We start from the raw sequence: 18,398 nt of genomic DNA, 5'->3' as shown, positions 1-18,398 counted from the left end.
GACGGCAAATAAGGAGCTGATGAAAACAAGAGGATCCGTTGGGGATGTCACATGGATATAAACAAGGTATTTAATGTCCGTCTAATGGTTCAGGGAACAAGATTTATGGATGGATTAAAAGGGACATTCTGAGACATCCTCCTCAAGTGGCTTTGAAACAAGAACACATGTTTGATTATGTTCTAGTTGGGGATTGTACTGACAGCTGCTTCTTCTTCAAGACCTAGCTAAGTATTTACATTTTGAATGAGGGGCAATTAATATTGATATTGTGGTGTATTCTAATAGGAGGTTAAATGGTGCTGATCACAGAGGACCCAGGTGGAGGTGGAGGGACCTTGTTAAATGTTCAGCAGAATGGGATCTCTGGAGGTCAGGCCAGGATTGTCAGGGGTCCCAAAGATGAGGAGTCGTCAATATTGTCGGAGACGGTCGCAGGCGATGAAAATGAGGATCCTAATGAGGGAGACAATGAGGAAAGCAACTACTATGACGATGACGATGATGATGTCTATCAGGAATTTGAAGAGTTTGACTTTGACACATTGCCAGATCTGCCAAAGGATACCAAGAGTATTGACTCTGATAACTCCTTCTATCCACCCGATGACTCTCTCAAATACAGGACTCCCAGCCCAAACACACCCGAACCTCTGTCCTTCTTCAAGGCCTGCTCCAATAACAATTCCATCATAGTGAAGATTATGATAAGGCAAGGGGTGACAAAGGAGGAAGTGATTGAAACAGACAAGAACAACAGAGTATGTTCGTGGTGTCATTAAAGAAATTAACTGTTTTCTGAAACTTATATCAGTATTATCAAGTAAAGGCCCGACTGCACAAACATATAACATGGTTTGGGTTCCAATGTCCACACTAGAATCCTACTTGCAATGAAGCAATGCATAATGCTTTCTACATGGCATGCTAGCATGGACATTGGAACGTAGATATTTGTAAAGAAGGTTTCCATGAGATCTCCACCGATCAGGAATTGGCTTTATAGTGATTTGATAGAACAGCAAAGATTTTAACTAGGAATTCATTTTCTAGGCTTTCTGTATAGGGCTGAGTGTCATATAGGGCCCAAACTGTGTCATTTTTGTAGACAGTGACAATCTCAGAGGAATACTCAGAGCAGTTGGTTGCCCCGGAACAGGGCGTGGATTGCAGATTGAGCAGTGTAGGCTCCTCAGAAGAAGAAGAAGGCTCCTCAGTAAATTTCATAAAAATAAAAATAGTGAAACATTTAAAAAGTTATAATTTTTAAATAAAACTATACTAAATATATTCATGTCACCAAATAATTGGTTAAAACACAATTGAAGGTCTACAGTGGCCTCAGCAGCACTCTGTAGGGTAGCACCATGGCGTAGCCCGAGGACAGCTAGCTTCTGTCCTCCTCTGGGTGTATTGATTTCAATACAAAACCTAGGAGGCTCGTGGTGCTCACCCCCTTTCATAAAGTTACACAGTAATTATGACAACTTCTAGAGGACATCCTCCAACCTATCAGAGCTCTTACAGCATGAACTGACATGTGGTCCACCCTATCAAAGGATCAGAGAATAAATTAATCTTGTACGGAAAGCATACACTACAGCTAGCAAGCTAGCACTGCTGTGCATAAAATGTGGTGAGTGGTTGACTCAAAAAGAGAGAAATAGAATAGTTTAATAGTTTTGAATAAATACATTTCTTTAAAAAATGTATTTACTTAGCTAGTAAATGCAGCTAGATACTTTAGCCTTCTCATACACCCGGCTCAAACCGAGAGGGATGCTCCGTTACCTAGCTGGCTATGGCTATCCAACACTGGAACTCTTCAATGTCAAGGTAAGCTTTTGGTTTTATTCATTTATTGCCACCGGAGCTTGCCGGTGTAACTGGTAAACTGCTTGCTAACTGTACACTGTACTGCATGATTGTAGAGGGTTTACTAACGTGGTAGGTCTAGTAGCTACAATGACTTGATGTTAGCTAATATGGTGACAATGATGTAGGCTGTGTGTAGCGGTTAGCAGTTATGATATGAAGGATGTTTTTTTCGCTTGGTCACAGACAGCTGATGTATTGTGCACTGAAGTCCACAAGCAAAGGGAAATGGTGAGAGGAGGAGGGCGTGTAGATGCGAGAAGGAATTATCCAACGATCAAAGGGATCATGCTGTTTATATGTGGCTGTTTTGAAAGTGAACTGTGTTTCCGTGTGATCAGGGGTGTATTCATTCTGCCGATTCTGTTAGAAAATGTTGCTTAAACGGAAGCAACAGAACGAAACGAGGGTAAATATACCTGAATTTGTCAAATAGAAACTCTCGTTTGCAACTGTTGGACTAATGATTACACCCTAGATCAGCTAGATACAGGCAAGATTGTGCAAGGCAGTATTGAATGTGTCAATGTCTGTCACCTTAGTTACTCAAATTTCTCTCAACTTGTGCACCTATGTTTTAAACTTTCATTCGGCTAAGTTGTAGCAACCTCATAATGTGTATAGGAAAATGTGAGTATCATATAGGAGCCTAAACCTATTGATGTTACATTGATCTGGGTGAATGGAATATGAATGACAGTCATTCAATATGTTGTAATAGAAATTAGTTCATGTTCATTCCCAAAATTATTTTCCTCCCTTATCTTAAATGTCACCGACCGCCACTGAGATTGAGATAGAGTTGAATCAGCTCGCAATCATGGCTGAGCTTTCAAAAGGTTCACCCAAGATATCAGGGTGCAGCCGGACAATACCAACGAGGAGGATGGTGCTTCAAATAGCTTATTCTTGACAACATTAATGACCATCATGGGAACCAAACAGGTAGACATTAGGGTTAGACCCAATGCAATTTTGAATGTGTTTCTCACTGCTGTATCCTCTTAAGTGGTAAAGCAATAATACCAGGGATATAAGTAGCCTATGCATTCAGCGACTAGTATTGTACATTATATTCTAAAGATGTTGCTTGTAGATACAGTAGGTCCCTGATTTCCCTCAGTAGCTGATAAAACTGAGACACTAGACTCACCCACTGACCTGTTTATTCCCTCCTCATGGGACATACTAATACAGTACAAATGAGGGGAGAAGTTTGATGTCATGCAACACTTAATGGCACTAGTGTCTGGATCCATAAAAGAAAGAAATGCTCTCAGTTGTTTCATGTTACATCCTCCACTGGCATGACATGAGCCCTAATATGTAGTCTCTGTAGATGTAAACAAACACACAGAACAGCAGTGTTTTCAAATCAAACAAACTGAAGGTGCACTGTGTTTGAGCAGATTAAGACATTATTTTTGGCAAATCTAAAACTGCACTTTTTCCAATTCACTTGGACAGATAGTGTTGGAGAAGCTACTCTGGAAATATTGTTAACCAAGCTACCAATTACTTCGCACTGGAAGAGTTAAGCTTCACTAAAGGTAACCTTAAAAAATATATAGTTTATTTAACTTAAAATATTTTGAAAAAAGTAGTTCACTACATCCAAACTACTTGGTGATAAATGATCATATCTACATCTGAAATGTCACAGACTATAAATTAACCACTCTGGAGCCAGATGTTAACAGAATGTGTGTTTAATAGGCTAAATGACAAGAACTATGTTTCAAGTGAGAATTAGGAAGGACTGATGCCAAAAAAGAAAGGAAATTCTTGCCTACTTAACCCATATTTTATTTTTGGCCAAAAAGTAGTGTAGTTCCAGTAGTTAGCTACACTGCTACATGGCAAAAAAAAGTAATTAACTACTGAAAAAACAACCACGGTTTGAATTTAGTTCAACTACCACAAAGCTACTGCAAAATATAGTTTAATTACTAGTTGAACTGCATGCAGTTCACTACTCCCCAACACTGCAGATAGCGGGTCCAAGATAGATAGTGAGCCATGCCAAGATTATGTTCTCCCTCGGGTTGTTTATAGATGGGGTGTTGTTGTCAGATATTTTCACTTTTAATTCCTCTTTGGTCCCAAAGCTGCAGTCTAGGCCTACCTCAGAGACCTTTACAAGTTCTTCATCCATGAGAATACTGGAAGTTCTGTTGATATTTCAAAGCTTTTGAGTTTGGGGTTTTCATTATGAGTGGGCATAACACTTTGTTTACAGTACACAATGTCTAATGAGTTTTCTTCAGATGACTTAGGGCTCTATTCAATACATAGCACTGAAGATCCACTTTATTGCGCGATTGACAATTAAAGGCAATGTTCCCGCGGTCGCGGAGACTACAGTCACATAAACACTGCATATGTCGGCTTAACTGGAGATTACTTTTTACATTTTTACGGGATTTTCAGTGATAGATCCACAATACTGATTGAATCCAGACCATAACTGTGATTGGTTGTACAGTAGCCTTGGTGACTGGGTTTTTCCCCAAATCCAGAAACTGAGCCCTTGAGCCACTCTTGTATACTGTTTACTATACGGTCATTATGCTATCTCACCATAGGTCTGGTGGACTGTGATTAGTACTGTAGGCAGCAGCAGGCAGATGGTTCAGAAAGCTCCAGAAAGACTATTAGCTGAGACTTAACTTGGAATTTCCTAAGGGATCAGTAGGTCTGTCAGTTGGCATCTCTGGCTATACATTACCCTCCAATCATACAGGTTTATCAGTGTCGCTCCAACTATTTGTTTATTTTGTTAGGTAAATTGTTTCTCAAAGACCTCAAAGAACCCCAAAGATAGATAGTTTCTTAAGTCAGCTCTCATTTACAAATGAGACTACCCACTGTCATATTCCACGTCTAGAGTTGTGTATCTTTCTTGAGATCTAAAGTAGACAAGTGATGTGCCGGTAGTTGTGTGACATACTATACCTTATGTGCAAGGCCAAATGTTCGAGTTGAACAGTATGGCACTGTGTGTCAACAGAGTCACCAGAAGGCCACTGACTTATTATACTAAAGCAGTAAACATACATCCAAAAAGAGGTATGTGTCACTGATCTTTGAATGTTGTGTTTTTCAGAATGGGCTGATAGTAGCCTGTTACATGGGCTGGGTGGATGTGGTTATAGCGCTTTCTCAGTGTCCTCATATCGATGTCAACTGGCAAGACAACGAGGGGAATACAGCCCTCATGACAGCTGCTCAAGCAGGTAAGAATCTACAGATGTTTCAATGCTGGGAGGTTGGTTGGTTCCTACTTCCTAGTACAGTATATTTTGGGAATGTGTCATGAAATATAATGAAAATTCTAAATGAAAAGCCAGATTAAGACAAACATTTTGATCTGAAAATATTGAGTAGAATTAAAAATGGTTAATTGTGAATAAGGTGAATAACACATTTGGTTATTTTTTAATACCAGGCCACATTATGATATCCAGCTACTTGATCAACTACTTCCCCAACCTGGACCTAGAGCGTAGGAACTGCCATGGATTCACCGCTTTGATGAAGGCAGCCATGCAAGGGAGGGCAGACGTTGTTCGTTTGCTCATGATGTCAGGTAAAGCTAAGATATTTAGTTTTTCTATATACTTTTTCCAATGTTTACATTATCTTTATTTTGTTGCCAGGCCCACTGTGATGAAGAATAAGTCGGTACAGTTACAGATGCCAAATCTTAATCTTCTTTTGTTGCAGAAAAATGTCCTGCGCATCAGGAAATTCAAATGAGCCTCGTGATTTAGATACCATCACTGAAAAGCCACAGTTTTCTTCACCACATTCAGGGGCAGTCGAGTGATTTGGACCAGTGCCAGCTATCAAAATCATCCTCCCTATCTCGCGGTTGTCATTAGTTAGCACAGCCACAAAGTCCAAATTGGCTATATCGTAAAGATTCATGAAAACAAAAATGTAATTTAACATTAGGGTTAGCAGTGTGGTTAAGGTTAGGTTTAAAATCAGATTTTAAGAAGAGAAATTGTAAAAAAATAGGCAGGGTTTAGCCATAATTATGACTTTGAGGCTGTAGTAATTAGTGATGACCCTCTTTCACTCGTTAAAATGTTAAACGCACCAGACAGAATATGAATAAATGTCCTACTGCTACTGTAGGCATATGGATCCTATTACTGCAACATTCAAATGTGCATTTATCTGAAATGTATCCATACACATCAACAACTGAACCAGTATCTGGGCAAAGGAGACGATGAATAGGACGAGATCTCCTCTCTGCCCAGAAAGCTACACTACATGACCAGAAGTATGTGGACACCTGCTCGTCGAACATCTCATTCCAAAATCATGGCCATTAATATGGAGTTGATCACCCCTTTGCTGCTATAACAGCCTCCACTCTTCTGGGAAGCTAGATGTTGAAAGATTCCTGCAGGGACTTGCTTCCATTCAGCCATAAGAGCATTAGTGAGGTCAGGCACTGATGTTGGGCGATTAGGCCTGGCTCGCAGTCGGCGTTCCAATTCATCCCAAAGGTGTTGGGATTGAGGTCAGGGCTCTGTGCAGGTCAGTCAAGTTCTTCCACACCGATCTCGACAAACCATTTTAGTATGGACCTCGCTTTCTGTATGGGGGCATTGTTATGCTGAAACAGGAAAGGGCCTTACCCAATCTATTGCCATAAAGTTGGAAGCACATAATCATCTGGAATGTCATTGTATGCTGTATCGTTAAGATTTCCCTTCACTTGAACCATGAAAAACAGACCCACACCATTATTTCTCTTCCACCAAACTTTACAGTTGGCACTATGTATTCGGGCAGGTAGAGTTCTTCTGGCATCCACCAAACCCAGATTTGTCCGTCAGACTGCCAGATGGTGAAGCGTGATTCATCACTCCAAAGAACGCGTTTCCACTCCAATGGTGGCACGCTTTACACCACTCCAACCGACGCTTGGCATTGCGCATTGTGATCTTAGGCTTGTGTGCGGCTGCTTGGACATGGAAACCCATTTCATGAAGCTCCACACGAACAGTTCTTGTGCTGACGTTGCGTCTAGAGGCAGTTTGGAACTCAGTAGTGAGTGTTGCAACTGAGGACAGATGATTTTTACGTGCTACACGCTTCAGCACTCGGCAGTCCCATTTTATTTCATTTATTTTATTTATTTCACCTTTATTTAACCAGGTAGGCCAGATGAGAACAAGTTCTCATTTACAACTGCGACCTGGCCAAGATAAAGCAAAGCAGTGTGACACTAACAACAACACAGAGTTACACATGGAATAAACAAACATACAGTCAATAACACAATAGAAAAATCTGTATACAGTGTGTGCAAATGAAGTAAGGAGGTAAGGCAATAAATAGGCCAATAGTGGCGAAGTAATTACAATTTAACAATTTACACTGGAGTGATATATGTGCAGATGAGGATGTGCAAGTAGAAATACTGGTTTGCAAAAGAGCAGAAAAACAAAAACAAATATGGGGATGAGGTAGGTAGTTGGATGGGCTATTTACAGATGGGCTGTGTACAGCTGCAGTGATCAGTAAGCTGCTCTGACAGCTGACGCTTAATGTTAGTTAGGGAGATATAAGTCTCCCACTTCAGTGATTTTTGCAATTCGTTCCAGTCATTGGCAGCAGAGAACTGGAAGGAAAGGCGGCCAAAGGGGGTGTTGGATTTGGGGATGACCAGTGAAATATACCTGATGGAGCGCGTGCTACGGGTGCAGCACACCATCAATCAGGCCTTTATGGTAAAGTGGCCAGAYGGAAGACACTACTTAGTGAAAGACACATGACAGCCCGCTTGGAGTTTGCCAAAAGGCACCGAAAGACTCTCAGACCATGAGAAACAAGATTCTCTGGTCTGATGAAACCAAGATTGAAATCTTTGGCCTGAGTGCCAAGCGTCACGACTAGAGGAAACCTGGCACCATCCCTACGGTGAAGCATGGTGGTGGAAGAATCATGCTGTGGGGATGTTTTTCAGCGGCAGGGACTGGGAGACTAGTCAGGATCAATGCAAAAATGAACAGAGCAAAGTACAGAGAGATCCTGCTTCAGAGAGCTCAGGAAAGCAGACTGGGGCGAAGGTTCACCTTCCAACAGCACAACGACCCTAAGCACACAGCCAAGACAACGCAGGAGCGGCTTCGGGATAAGTCTCTGAATGTCCTTGAGTGGCCCAGCCAGAGCCCGGACTTGAACCCGATCGAACATCTCTGGAGAGACCTGAAAATAGCTGYGCAGCAACGCTCCCCATCCAACCTGACAGAGCTTGAGAGGATCTGCAGAGAATGGGATAAACTCCCCAAATACAGGTGTGCCAAGCTTGTAGCGTCAAACCCAAGAAGACTCGATGCTGTAATCGCTGCCAAAGGTACTTCAACAAAATACTGAGTAAAGGGTCTGAATACTTATGTAAATGTGATATATATATATATATACACTGCTCAAAAAAATAAAGGGAACACTTAAACAACACAATGTAACTCCAAGTCAATCACACTTCTATGAAATCAAACTGTCCACTTAGGAAGCAACACTGATTGACAATAAATGTCACATGCTGTTGTGCAAATGGAATAGACAAAAGGTGGAAATTATAGGCAATTAGCAAGACACCTGCACACAAAAAAGGAGTGATTCTGCAGGTGGTGACACAGACCATTCTTCATTTTCCTATGCTTCCTGGCTGATGTTTTGGTCACTTTTGAATGCATGCTGGCGGTGCTCTCCACTCTAGTGGTAACATGAGACGGAGTTCTACCCACCCACCAAGTGGCTCAGGTAGTGCAGTTCATCCAGGATGGCACATCAATGTCGAGCTGTGGAAAAAGGTTTTGCTGTGTCTGTCAGGCGTATGTCAAGTCAGAGATAGGAGGCGCTACCCAGGAGACAGCAGTACAGAACATCAGGAGACGTGGAGGAGGCCGTAAGGAAGGGCAACAACCACAGCAGCAGCGACCGCGCTACCCTCCGCCTTTGTGCAAGGAGTGCAGCCTGCAGAGCCCTGCAAAATAACCTCCAGCAGGCCAACAAATGTGCATGTGTCTGCTCAAACGGTCAGAAACAGACTCCATGAGGGTGGTATGAGGGCCAACGTACACAGGTGGGGGTTGTGCTTACAGCCCAGCACCGTGCAGGACGTTTGGCATTTGCCAGAGAACACCAAGATTGGCAAATTCGCCACTGGCGCCCTGTGCTCTCTCACAGATGAAAGCAGGTTCACACTGAGCACATGAGCACATGTGAAAGACGTGACAGAGTCTGGAGACACCGTGGAGAACGTTCTGCTGCCTGCAACATCCGCAGCATGACCGGTTTGGCGGTGGGTCAGTCATGGTGGGGTGGCATTTCTTTGTGGGGCCGCACAGGCCTCCATGTGCTCGCCAGAGGTAGCCTGACTGCCATTAGGTACCGAGATGAGATCCTCAGACCCCTTGTGAGACCATATGCTGACACGTGCAACATTTGGGCCTGCTGGAGGTCATTTTGCAGGCTCTGGCAGTGCACCTCCTTGCACAAAGGCGGAGGTAGCGGTCCTGCTGCTGGTTTTGTTTGCCTCCTACGGCCTCCTCCACGTCTCCTGATGTACTGGCCTGTCTCCTGGTAGCGCCTCCATGCTCTGGACACTACGCTGACAGACACAGCAAACCTTTTTGCCACAGCTCGCATTGATGTGCCATCCTGGATGAACTGCACTACTGAGCCACTTGTGTGGGTTGTAGACTCCGTCATGCTACCACTAGAGTGAGAGCACCGCCAGCATTCAAAAGTGACCAAAACATCAGCCAGGAAGCATAGGACTGAGAAGTGGTCTGTGGTCACCACCTGCAGAATCACTCCTTTTTTGGGGGTGTCTTGCTAATTGCCTATAATTTCCACCTTTTGTCTATTCCATTTGCACAACAGCATGTGAAATTTATTGTCAATCAGTGTTGCTTCCTAAGTGGACAGTTTGATTTCATAGAAGTGTGATGACTTGGAGTTACATTGTGTTGTTTAATTGTTCCTTTATTTTTTTGAGCAGTGTATATTAAAAAAAAAAAAAAATGATATATACATTTGCAAAAAATATATATATATGTTTTTGCTTTGTCATTATGGGGTATATGTGTGTAGATTGATGAGGGGAAAAAATATTTCATACATTTTAAGAATAAGTCTGTAACATATCAAAATGGAAAAACGTCAAGGGGTCTAAATACTTTCTAAATGCACTGTATGTATATGCTCTTTCCATGACATAGATTGACAGGTGAATTCAGGTTGAACGCTATGATCCGTTATTGATGTCACCTGTTAAATCCACTTCAATGTGTGGATAAATGGCAGGAGGCAGGTTTGAAGAAAGGATTTTTAAGCCTTGAGACAATTGAGACATGGATTGTGTATGTGTGCCATTCAGAGGGTGAATGGGCAAGACAAAATATTTAAGTGCCTTTGAACTGGGTATGGTAGTAGGTGCCAGGAACACCGGTTTAAGTGTGTCAAGAACTGCAACACTGCTGGGTTTTTCACGCTCAACAGTGTTCCGTGTGTATCAAGAATGATCCACCACCCAAAGGACACCCAAAGGACATCACCCAATCCACCACCCAATCCACCACCCACCCAGCCAACTTGACACAACTGTGGGAAGCATTGGAGTTAACATGGACCAGTATCCTTGTGGGATCCTGTCGACTCCTTGTAGAGGACATCTTAACGTTTCTAGCGAACCTAAGGTTACAAATCAACTGTCAAAATGTAGTTGATGAACTGGTGCTAAGTGGCCATGCAGTCTAAGGTACAATGTAGGTACAGTACTGCATTGTATGCAAACACTGCTTCCAGCTTCCCCCTGGCGGTGATTGCAAATATTTTTTCAGATAATCAAATGCTCCTGCTGCAGGATTCTATTCCTCCTGTGATGAAATGGGTCAAGTTAAGATCAACATCTGTAACAGCTCCCATAAATGTAAACATTTTGAAATGACAATTGAATAACAATGCATTCAATGCTTCTTCTTATTTGTGTATTCCCTCTACTAGGAGCGGACGTGGAGGCGAGGGACTACAGCCGCAAGATGACCTCCAGGGAGTGGGCTTTGTTCACATGTCGCTATGAGACGGCCTATCTGATGATGCGTCTGATGGCCCAGCCATGCGCCCAGCAGTTCTGTGACTCCTACAAGCTGGAATGGCCCATGCTGCAGGAGCTAGTGGCCCAACGCCAGGAGTCCAAGAGCTGCTGGCAGAAGGTGGCAGACAAGGTCTGCTGCAGGTTCTCTCTCCGCATGAAGACGGACCCCGTGGACGACGGTGTGATGGACCACATGGTACGCATCACTACCGCCCTGTCCAGCCCATTGATCGCCACCGCATGCCACACCGTGGCCCCGAGAAGCCCCCCCTGCATCGGGAAGCGGCGCTATGCCGTGCCAGAGATCCTCAGGAAGCAGCGAGTGGATGAACTGAAGTGCCTGGGCCCCGAGCACTTCAACAACAATAAGAAGCTGTTCAATAACTCCCGGGTGCAGTTGGTTCCTAAGAAGAGAGACCGGAGGGCCAGCCTGCAGACCCAAATGTTGCAAGAGGTTGCGGTGGCTGGTACTTCGGTCCTGAGGCGCACCAGCTTGCTGCCCCTGAACATGATGAGGAGGAGCAGTGTCAGGCCAGGCATTGTGGTCCCCAAGGTGAGGCTGTGCAAGGTCCCCTCGTGGCCAAACCCTGAGAAGAGAAAAAAGAGCAAGGACCCCGAGCTCCTCCAGCTACCCAAGTGGAGGTACAAAGAGGCCAAGGAGGAGAGGAGGAGGCAAGAGGAGGAGGGGAAGAAGAGACGTTTACCCACAGTGAGGATGCGCTGAAAGACTTGAGCTACGAGGAGAGGTCAAATTGCTTTTCAAGAGCCTTGGGGTGCGAGCTAACCTTTAACTGTAATTGGTTCTGAACTGAGGAGTTGAAGTTATCACCAGCATTTCAGATTTTAAAGACTGTGCCACTTGATTCAGCTGTAGCCATGGAGCACTATATTTTCCTGTCCTAGATTGGTTACTCTGTTTCTGGCTTTTGACAGTGATGGGAAAGGAACACTTGGCTTGAACTGTGTACTCATTGTGAGGAATTCATACTTGAACGTTGATGCAGATGTATTTTTATGCATTCTTCCGTTTTATTCGGATTATGCATTTCTCCATTTAATCTGCATTTCTTCAGATTTTGACTGTTCGATATCTCCATTGTAAAAGGATAACTCAAACACATACAATACCTTTGCACGTTGTTTATTGTGTCAATGTTTTGGTCAGAGACCTTCATCTCCACCAAAAAATGTATGTTTGTCTGGTGAATATTCTCAAAGCAGACAATACACAAATCAGTTGGATATATGTATAGGTAACTGCCAAAATAAAGTGTCTTAATAGGGTGTTGGGCCACCACGAGCCAGAACAGCTTGAATTCACCTTGGCATAGATTCTACAAGTGTCTGGAACTATATTGGAGGAATGTGACACCATTCTTCCATGAGAAATTCCATAATTTGGTGTTTTGTTGATGGTGGTGGAAAACGCTGTCTCAAGCTGCAGAATCTCCCATAAGAGTTCGATTGGGTTGAGGTCTGGTGACTGAGTCGGCCATGGCATATGGTTTACATTGTTTTCATGGTCATCAAACCATTCAGTGACCACTCACGCCCTGTGGATGGGGGCATTGTCATCCTATCGGTGCATAGCCATGGTAGCCAAAACAACGGCCAGCATTTTTATACGTGACAGGATGTTAATAGCTTAATTAACTCACCAACCACACCTGTGTGAAAGCATCTGCTTTCAATATATACTACATGATCAAAGTATGTGGACACCTGCTCGTTTGACATCTCATTCCACAATCATGGACATTAATATGGAGTTGGTCCTCACTTTGCTGCTATTACAGCCTCCACTCTTCTGGGAAGGCTTTCCACTAGATGTTGGAACATTGCTGTCGGGACTTGCTTCCATTCAGCCACAAGAGCATTAGTTCTGATGGGCACTGATGTTGGGCACTGATGTTGGGCGATTGGGCCTGACTTCCAGTCGGCGTTCCAATTCATCCCAAAGGTGTTCGATGGGGATATGGTCAGGGCTTTGTGCAGGCAGTCGAACCCAGATTTGTTCGTCGTACTGCCAGATGGTGAAGCGTGATTCATCACTTCAGAGAACGCATTTCCACTGCTCCAGAGTCCAATGGTGGCGAGCTTTACACCACTCCAGCTTGTGTGCAGCTGCTTGGCCATGGAAACCCATTTCATGAAGCTCCCGACGAACAGTTATCGTTGCTTCCAGAGGCAGTTTGGAACTCGGTAGTGAGGGTTGCAACCGAGGACAGACGATTTCTACGCACTACGCACTTCACAATAGCAGCACTTACAGATGACATGGACAGCTCTAGCAGGGCAGAAAATTGACAAACTGACTTGTTGGAAAGGTGGCGTCATATGACGATGCCACATTGAAAGTCACTGAGCTCTTCAGTAAGGCCATTCTTCTGCCAATGTTTGTCTATGGAGATTGCATGGCTGTGTGCCATGGTTGCATGGCTGCACGCTATAGATTTACAGAAACAGGCTCCTGCCCTATTCTGTCTCGGACAAGGCTGCTTACTTTATATATGACGATCTTATGTGATAATGAATATATATTTACATTTCACAGACACTCTTATCCAGAGCGACTTACAGAAGTGAATGCATACATTTTCATACTGGTCCCCTGTGGGAATTGAACCCACAACCCTGGAGTTGCAAGCACCATGCTCTACCAACTGAGCCTCACATGACATATAAGATATAGGGAGAGGGTAGATGATAGCAATTTCTACTGTAACACTGAAGGAGCAAAACAGAGTCTACTGCAGGGTATTGGCATTTCACCACATAGATATCCCAGCAAACATGTCCACATTGGCAAGATGTGGGTGAAAATATTGGCCCTATGTAGGCTGCCCACTTTGGGCTGATGCGCCTTTGCTATTTAATAGGAATTTATTTATTTATAATGTATTTATGAAACTTTTAATTCAATGCATAAATTGGTGTGGGCTGGCCCCTGTTGGGCTTGGTGTGAGCTGGCCCCTGTTGGGCTTGGTGTGGGCTGGCCCCTATTGGGCTGGTTTGGGCTGGCCCCTGTTGGCTGGTTTGGGCTGGCTCCTGTTGGGCTTGGTGTTGGGCTGGCTCCTGTTGGGCTTGGTTTGGGCTGGCTCCTGTTGGGGGCTTGGTGTGGGCTAGCCCCTATTGGGCTTGTTGTGGGCTGCCCCTATTGGGCTAGTGTGGGCTGGCCCCTGTTGGGCTGGTGGGCTGGCCTGTTGGGCTGGTTTGGCTGGCCCCTGTTAGGCTTGGTTTAGGCTGGCCCCTGTTAGGCTTGGTTTTTGGCTGGCCCCTGTTGGCTTGGTTTGGGCTAGCCCCTGTTGGGCTTGTTGTGGGCTAGCCCCTGTTAGGCTTGGTGTGGGCTGGCCCCTGGTTTGGGCTAGTGTGGGCTGGCCCCTGTTGGGCTGGTGTGGGCTAGCCCCTGTTGGGCTTGGTTTGGGCTAGCCCCTGTTGGGCTTGGTGTGGGCTGGCCCCTGTTGGGCTTGGTGTGGGCTGGCCCCTGTTGGGCTTGGTGTGGGCTGGCCCCTGTTGGGCTGGTTTGGGCTGGCCCCTGTTGGGCTTGGTGTGGGCCAGCATGTGTTGGGCTGATGTAGGCTAGACCATGTTGGGCTGATGTGAGATTGGTGTGGGCACGGGCTTTATGGGGCCAATGGGGTCATGTTTGCTGGGATGGCAGAACAGGTGGGAAAGCCTGTGCCCACACCAATCCCACATCAGCCCAACATGGTCTAGCCTATATCAGCCAAACACGTGCTGGCCCACACCAACCTAACATGGGCCAGCCCACTCCAAACCCAACACGGGCTAACCCACAGGTGGGACATTCTCCACATTAAGCAAGCAGAGCAGGGGCTGCTAAACCTACGCCAAAAGAACACTGAGCGATGCAGAGTGGAACATTCCGGTGCCAAATGAGCCTCTGTCTGTATGCCCAGTGGGTACTCATTCAGGTAGATTTGGCTGGAAGAATGTAAATGAACTGTTTGATCGGGCAATTCAAAAAGTTCCTCAAGATGAACTCAATGCAATGAATAGGTGATGTACAGGTAACTGCCAAAATAAAGGATACACCAACATAAAGCATCTTGATGCCACCACGAGCCGCCAGAACAGCTCCGATGCGTCTTAGCATAGATTCTACAAGTGTCTGGAACTCTATTGGAGGGATGCGACACTATTCTTCCACAAGAAATTCCATAATTTGGTGTTTTCGTGATGGTGATGTGAAATGCTGTCTCAGGTGTTGCACCAGAATCTCCCATGTGTTCAATTGGGTTCAGATCAGGTAACTGACACACACACACACACACACACACACACACACACACACACACACACACACACACACACACACATATATATATATATATATTAAACCCCCTAAGCTCATTTGAGACCCCTCTTTCAAAGTTACTGAGATCTCTTCTTCTAGCCATGGTAGCCAAAATAATGGGCAACTGGTCATTTTTATACATGACCCTAAGCATTACCCTCAGGAACCACACCTGTGTGGAAGCACCTGCTTTCAATATACTTTGTATCCCTCATTTACTCAAGTGTTTCCTTTATTTTGGCAGTTACCTGTAGGTCTCTAAAGCCTTGTTCACACTGCAGGCCTTAATGCGAAATCAGTTTTCAAATCCATTTTGGAATACTGACTGTCCAAACAGTGAGTGTCCAAATCGGATTTGTGTGTGTTCAGACAGCAGTGATTTGCTGACATGGCGATGGTAGTTGTCAAAATAACGACGGGTGTGTGTGTGCAGTGGTATAGGCTGGCTGGTGGTGGTGCTTGTGCTTCCTATCACTCAAGAAGTTATGTAGCAAGCCAAGGTGACAACAATGTTGCCATGGACGTTTCCAAGTTGCTTTGAATGTTCAAAACCATAATGTAAGAACACTTTAAAAGCCTCAAAGGATAAGATGATCCAACTTTTAAAAACGTGTCATTTTTGGCTAGCCACAGTAGTCAACTAGCTAGCTAAGTAGCTGTTTATCTTTCTAGCACATTCACTAAATTTCTTTGTAAACAATTAAAAAGCTAGTTAGCTAGCACATGTTCTTGTTGGACTGTCAGTAGAGTAGCTAGCAAGCACAAGATATTCCCAAAAACTGTTTAATAACGACTTTTAGGGCAAATAAATTATACAAGTTGCATTGCCAGGAATTAGATTTGAATCGAATTTCGAACCACCCACGAAGATGGTTTGAAATGTGGCTTGAAATATCCTATTCCATGTGCTTTTTGGCTGTCCAGACTGAAGGAAAAATAACAGATTTTTATCGGATATGCAAACAAATAGTCCCTTCAAACAAATAGTCACTTCAAACTGCCAATGTGAACAAGGCTTAAAGGGAAAAATTATAAAAAAATCATCATCTCCAGCACCACCCCAACATCGACATATGTGAAAATGGTGCATTTCTATGTATTGTAGTAAAAAGATAGAGGTAAATAAGTGTTTCCAATGACATCACCGGTGTGCATCGTGATTTTAACTCATTATGAGTAGGAATTGCCTAATTGTTTACTAATTGGTTGATGATGTCATTGGAAACGCTTGTCTTCTTTTTTATTAACAAAAAATATAGAAACAAGCAATTTTCACATTGATGTAGGAGAGGTGCTGGAGATTAAAAGTAGAAAACTATTTGGCTTACTATAAGTCAGAAGGCTATTTTACGTTTTTTTTTTATGATCCTTGTCTATGTTAAGAAGACAATCCACAAAAATAGGTGCCCTCCACATGAATATAATAGAATATTCAAAATGGTCCAGGTGATTATATAACTGCTCTATATTCTCTGCAGCCCCACATACAGTACTTGCATAATCACAATGTTACATCATATTAGCATGTTTCACATTTATGAAGAGAGAAAATGTTGTTTCCTGCTCCAAACTAATATCAAATTCATGGGCCATGCAGTCAGTACATTTCTGCTTGCATCGGTATCTGTACCTACAGCGTACATCACAGGAGTAGTATTAGGCCTTGCAGAGTAAAATGGCAGACCTGACCTGCATGAGTCACTAATGCCCAGTAGAGGGCACTGCAGACTCTTCCAAGCTTTTGACGTTGACATAGGCTGCACACTGCATGCTCCTTCCCAGTCGACTGTTCTCAAGAGTGATGGATTCTCCCAGGATTAGCGAAGCAATTAAAATGTAATGCGACGATGGAATATTCCATCTCTTAATTTTTAGAAGCTTAGATCGCTTCTTTTCAGCTATACAAAATGCTGTATCTGGCACACTGGTGAGAAATTTGAGCATTTTCACAGAAGCAGCACTAGGCCTACTTGTGCTTCCCTTCATAATCTATATTCTTAGCTTTTAGAGAGAAGTTTTGGGAGCATTTCTCATGGAGATGGATAGATATAGGCAAGGCAGTGTATACAGGCAGTGCATACAGCATATTTCTGATGGGCACCACGGTGGCATGACGATGGGCATGGACGGTAACCTCAGGTTTAACATTACCCAACTAGGCCTGCAGCCTGGCAATTAACACCTATCACAGTGGTAATCTCACACAGACCTGTCAGCATTACCTCAACTCAATGTCACAGAGAAAACAATTAGAGAGAAACTGTAAGGGCACCCCTCACTCAGTCTGCCGCCCTCAGTCCCCTGCCTGGGCTGGCTGTGGAGGATTTCTATCAGTCACTAATTGGTGTGAAACTCTTCAGTAGGCCTTTGGAATGGGAAATAAATAAGCATTGTAGATTGGAAAACGAAAAACGAATTCTTTATACAAAAAAGACCTCTCAAAGTAACTGCACCATGCTACTGTAACCTTCAGCACATCTAATAAAAATTCATTCATTTTGAATTAACGGATTCCAAGCTACAAAGGAAAGAGTTCACTGCACTGAACGAATATGGTAAGTGTCTGATTGGAATGTTAATGAAAATCTCACATCTTTTTATTCCAGACTGTAACACCTGTTTCATACCTGGTACAAACGTAATTTCAACGTCTAGTTTTGATATAATTTTTGGTTGATTTGTCAACTAACGTGAATTCAATGTGAAATCAACAAAACATGTCACCATGTAATTGGATTTAGGATAAAAGTTGTGGAAAAAAACAAATTCCCTAACGTTGATTACTTTTTGCAAATCCAATCAGTTTTCCACATTGATTCAATGTCATCACATTACATTTTTTGTTGTTGCAATGACGTGGAAACCACGTTGATTCAACCAGTTTTTGCCCAGTGGGCTGTTTTCCTTGGTTACAGGGAAAGTTAAGGAAACACTATGTTCTGAATCTGGAATATCAATTTGTCAAATCAACACTGAAGACACACAGGGCATTGTCTCATCCACAACGTGATGAAAATGGGCTCTCATTGCAAATCAAACTTCTTTGTATTTGAGCTGAAATCAATTACTTCAAAGAAA

At 43.6% G+C, this 18,398-nt stretch overlaps 1 protein-coding gene across 1 annotated transcript; it reads left to right on the top strand.

Annotated features, from left to right (window-relative positions):
- The first annotated feature begins 296 nt into the window (after nt 1-296).
- LOC111979787 (ankyrin repeat domain-containing protein 33B-like) lies at nt 297-12,427 on the top strand. Its single transcript, XM_024010493.2, has 4 exons — nt 297-761; nt 4,982-5,111; nt 5,324-5,464; nt 10,912-12,427. Exons 1-4 carry the CDS (start codon nt 297-299, stop codon nt 11,724-11,726), a joined length of 1,551 nt encoding a protein of 516 aa, XP_023866261.1. The 3' UTR covers nt 11,727-12,427.
- The last annotated feature ends 5,971 nt before the right edge of the window (nt 12,428-18,398 follow it).

This window comes from Salvelinus sp. IW2-2015, linkage group LG19 (genome assembly GCF_002910315.2).
Source record: "Salvelinus sp. IW2-2015 linkage group LG19, ASM291031v2, whole genome shotgun sequence".
NCBI classification, from domain to species: Eukaryota; Metazoa; Chordata; class Actinopteri; order Salmoniformes; family Salmonidae; genus Salvelinus; species Salvelinus sp. IW2-2015.
Note: the sequence above shows the minus strand (reverse complement) of the source record. Positions and strands in the feature narration are given on the sequence as shown.

Bases quoted from the DNA above. Each gene is read 5' to 3' on its own strand.
- LOC111979787 (XM_024010493.2), top strand. From the start codon at position 297: ATGGTGCTGATCACAGAGGACCCAGGTGGAGGTGGAGGGACCTTGTTA. The intron at 762-4,981 runs GTATGTTCGTGG...TGTGTTTTTCAG, and splicing joins AAACAGACAAGAACAACAGA to AATGGGCTGATAGTAGCCTG. The intron at 5,465-10,911 runs GTAAAGCTAAGA...TCCCTCTACTAG, and splicing joins TCGTTTGCTCATGATGTCAG to GAGCGGACGTGGAGGCGAGG.